The sequence below is a fragment of the Miscanthus floridulus genome, chromosome 10 (genome assembly GCF_019320115.1).
Source record: "Miscanthus floridulus cultivar M001 chromosome 10, ASM1932011v1, whole genome shotgun sequence".
Taxonomy (NCBI): Eukaryota; Viridiplantae; Streptophyta; class Magnoliopsida; order Poales; family Poaceae; genus Miscanthus; species Miscanthus floridulus.
In genome coordinates, this window is record NC_089589.1 from 134132871 (window position 1) to 134136089 (window position 3219).

At 56.1% G+C, this 3219-nt stretch overlaps 1 protein-coding gene across 1 annotated transcript; it reads left to right on the forward strand.

Annotated features, from left to right (window-relative positions):
• The first annotated feature begins 1251 nt into the window (after nucleotides 1-1251).
• LOC136489721 (uncharacterized) lies at nucleotides 1252-1620 on the forward strand. The gene has a single exon (XM_066486284.1). It carries the CDS (start codon nucleotides 1252-1254, stop codon nucleotides 1618-1620), a length of 369 nt encoding a protein of 122 aa, XP_066342381.1.
• The last annotated feature ends 1599 nt before the right edge of the window (nucleotides 1621-3219 follow it).

Sequence of the window (3219 nt, forward strand, 5' to 3'; positions counted from 1 at the left end):
CTCACTGTATCAGATAGAATGGATGATGGTCGTGGCACACTAATAAAACAGAACACTGTACGTAGGCTATCCCAGCACAATAGGACCATTGGCACACTAGTCAGGCTAACCACGTGGACATTCCCAAAGTGAGGACATTTATTGTCTATATGTGTGTTATTGAGACTACGGTCCTACTCTCCAGCTTCAAAATTCTACGTGTGTTAGCTATAGAAGGATGTAAACCTAACGGTGGATCCTCTATCCGTATTGAGCATATCGGGCAATTACTTCACTTGAGGTATCTCAGTCTACTACGGACAAACATTGATAAGATCCCAGAAGAAGTAGGAGCTCTAAGGATGTTGCAGACGCTGGAGTTGACGCAATCTTACATCGTAGAATTGCCGTCGAACATCAACATGCTAACACAGTTGGTGTGCCTTCATGTTACATTTAGCCATAATGTTGACGCTGCCAAAGAGGTGGCTTCGGTGGGGAAACTAACATCCCTAGAGGACCTGCGTATACATTTCCGGGATGTCAAGTGGTCTACAAGGCGCCTTATGAAAGAATTGAGTAGCCTAAGGGAACTTAGGGTGCTCATTGCTACTACCTACCATGATGAGGACAGTGAGAGAGATTTCCTGGAATCTCTCCGGCAGCTTCCCAAGCTCAAGACTCTAGTACTTATTCATAGTTTTGATGATAATGAAATTCCTGCAGCCAAGTGGGAAACAGAGTTTGCCCTTGTTATGTGGGGCCGCCATTATCAGCGCAGACCTCGAGCACGCGGTGCAACCAGTGCAGCCCCCAAGAGCATGATTGACCAGGAGGAACCCAAGGAGGTATAGGCGGCCAAGGGGCCTTAGTTATTAAGATCAATTAAGAGAGTTGTGTGGGGGATCAAGGAGTTGTAGCTGGCTGATAGTTATTAGCTGGCACCAGGAACTAGGAGCTGGGCGCCAGCAGTCCTATATATATGTAATCCCTGCTTTCAGTTGAGAAAGGGAATGAAGTGATTTATCCCTAATCTCATCTCCCTGCTATCTCTAATCTCACCTCCCTGCTGTGGGCGCCAGCCATATCCTGGCGCCCCCATCTCCTACCTCCAACTATAATCTGCGCAGCCAGGGGCCTCCATTGTTAGGAGTTGAGGTCCTTGACAACCTGGTATTAGATTCCAGGCGTTCTTCATCCTCTGATGCGCCGCCACCACCCCCTCCAGCCACCACCACACCCACCCAATCCACAGCCTCTTCTTCACCAACCATGGCTGAACCATCCAACGCCGACATCGCCAAGATGATGAGTGAACTCACCAAGAGCATGGCGACCATGCAGCAGCAGATTCTCGCGCTGCAGCAGGCTCAGCCACCTCCATCGACCTCCCAATCGGGAACCCGAGGTTTTGGTTTCGGCGAGCACACGGGTGACCGGCCGCCCCGGTTCCAGAAGTTGGATTTCCCCAAGTTCGACGGCAAATCCGACCCGCTGGCCTTCATCAACCGGTGCGAGTCCTACTTCGTTCAACAGCGCATCGCCGCCGAGGAGCAGGTCTGGATGGCCTCCTACAACCTCGAAGGCAGTGCGCAGATGTGGTACATTCAAGTGCAGCAGTCCGAGGGCACTCCATCATAGAGGCGCTTCACCGAGCTCCTCAATCTCCGCTTCGGTCCACCCCTCCGATCCAACCCCATGGGCGAACTCATGGCCTGCAGGCGCACGGGGACCGTGGCGGAGTACCAGGACCGGTTCGAGGCCCTGCTACCTCGTGCTGGGCCACTAGAGGAGGTACAGCGCATCCAGGCCTTTACGGCGGGGCTCGGTCCGCCGCTCAGCCACGACGTGGAGATGCAGAACCCCCAGACGCTCATCGTGGCCATGAGCTTGGCCCGGAAGCTGGAGATTCGGGAGCAGAGCATGGTTGCAGCCGCCATGGCACCCCCCAGGCGCCTCGCCTCGCGGGCAGTGTCCTTCTGGCAGGTCCTGCCCAGCCCCTAGCCCGGCCAGCTCCACCACCAGCAGGCTGTCAAGTGCCGGCAGCGCCCACCGAAGGTCATCCAGTACGCCGCCTCAGCACTGCGGAGATGGATGATCACCGGCGCCAAGGGCTTTGTTTCAACTGCAATGAGAAGTATGCTCGCGAGCACAATCGTGTCTGTCAGCGTCTTTTCTTCCTGGATCAATCAGAGGAGGATGAAGCTGAAGACGTCGTGCCCCTGGTCAATCTGAATGATCCCACAATCTCCCTGCTCGCCATCGCAGGGGTACGCACCGGGGACACGATGCAGCTGCGCATCAACCTGGGGGGCGTGTCGCTGCTGGCTCTTCTGGATTTAGGGTCCACACACAATTTCGTCGCGCCTAAGGCAGCAGCCTGGACCTCCCTCCGCCTCCAGCTCCACGAAGGCATGAGGGTTACTGTCGCAAATGGTGACAAAGTGCCGTGCCCAGGCGTCTACCGCGCTGCTACTTTCTCCATCGAGGGAGCCGCCTTTTCAGCAGATTTCTTCGCCTTGCCGCTGGCCGGTTATGATGTTGTGCTTGGGACACAATGGTTGGCCACGCTGGGGCCCATTCTATGGGATTTTGGCGCACTGTCCATGACGGTTCAGCACCAAGGCCGCCAAGTATGCTGGCAGGACATAGCGGGACCTACCAGCCCCCGCCTCAATGCGTGCCACGATGCAGATCTTCTGCCGGCGTTCCTGGTTGAGTTCGCTGGCGTCTTCACCGAGCCCACTGGCATGCCACCACCTAGATCCCAGGATCACTCCATCACCCTTCTCCCGGGGTCTGCGCCGGTCGCGGTCAGGCCTTACCGGTACCCTGCTGCCCACAAGGACGAGCTGGATAGGCAGTGCGCGTCCATGCTGAACCAGGGGCTGATTCGGCGCAGCTTCTCTGCCTTCTCGTCGCCGGTACTGCTTGCCAAGAAAGCTGACGGCTCTTGGCGTTTCTGCGTAGACTACAGGGCACTCAACGCCATCACAGTCAAGGATGCATTTCCCATCCCCGTCGTCGACGAGCTTCTGGACGAGCTGCACGGCGCCCGGTTCTTCTCCAAACTGGATCTGCGTTCTGGGTACCACCAGGTCTGTATGCGCCCCTGCGACATTGAGAAGACGGCGTTCCGGACCCATGAGGGGCTATACGAATTCCTCGTCATGCCCTTCGGTCTTTGCAACGCACCGGCAACCTTCCAAGCACTGATGAATGACATCTTGAGGCCGTTCC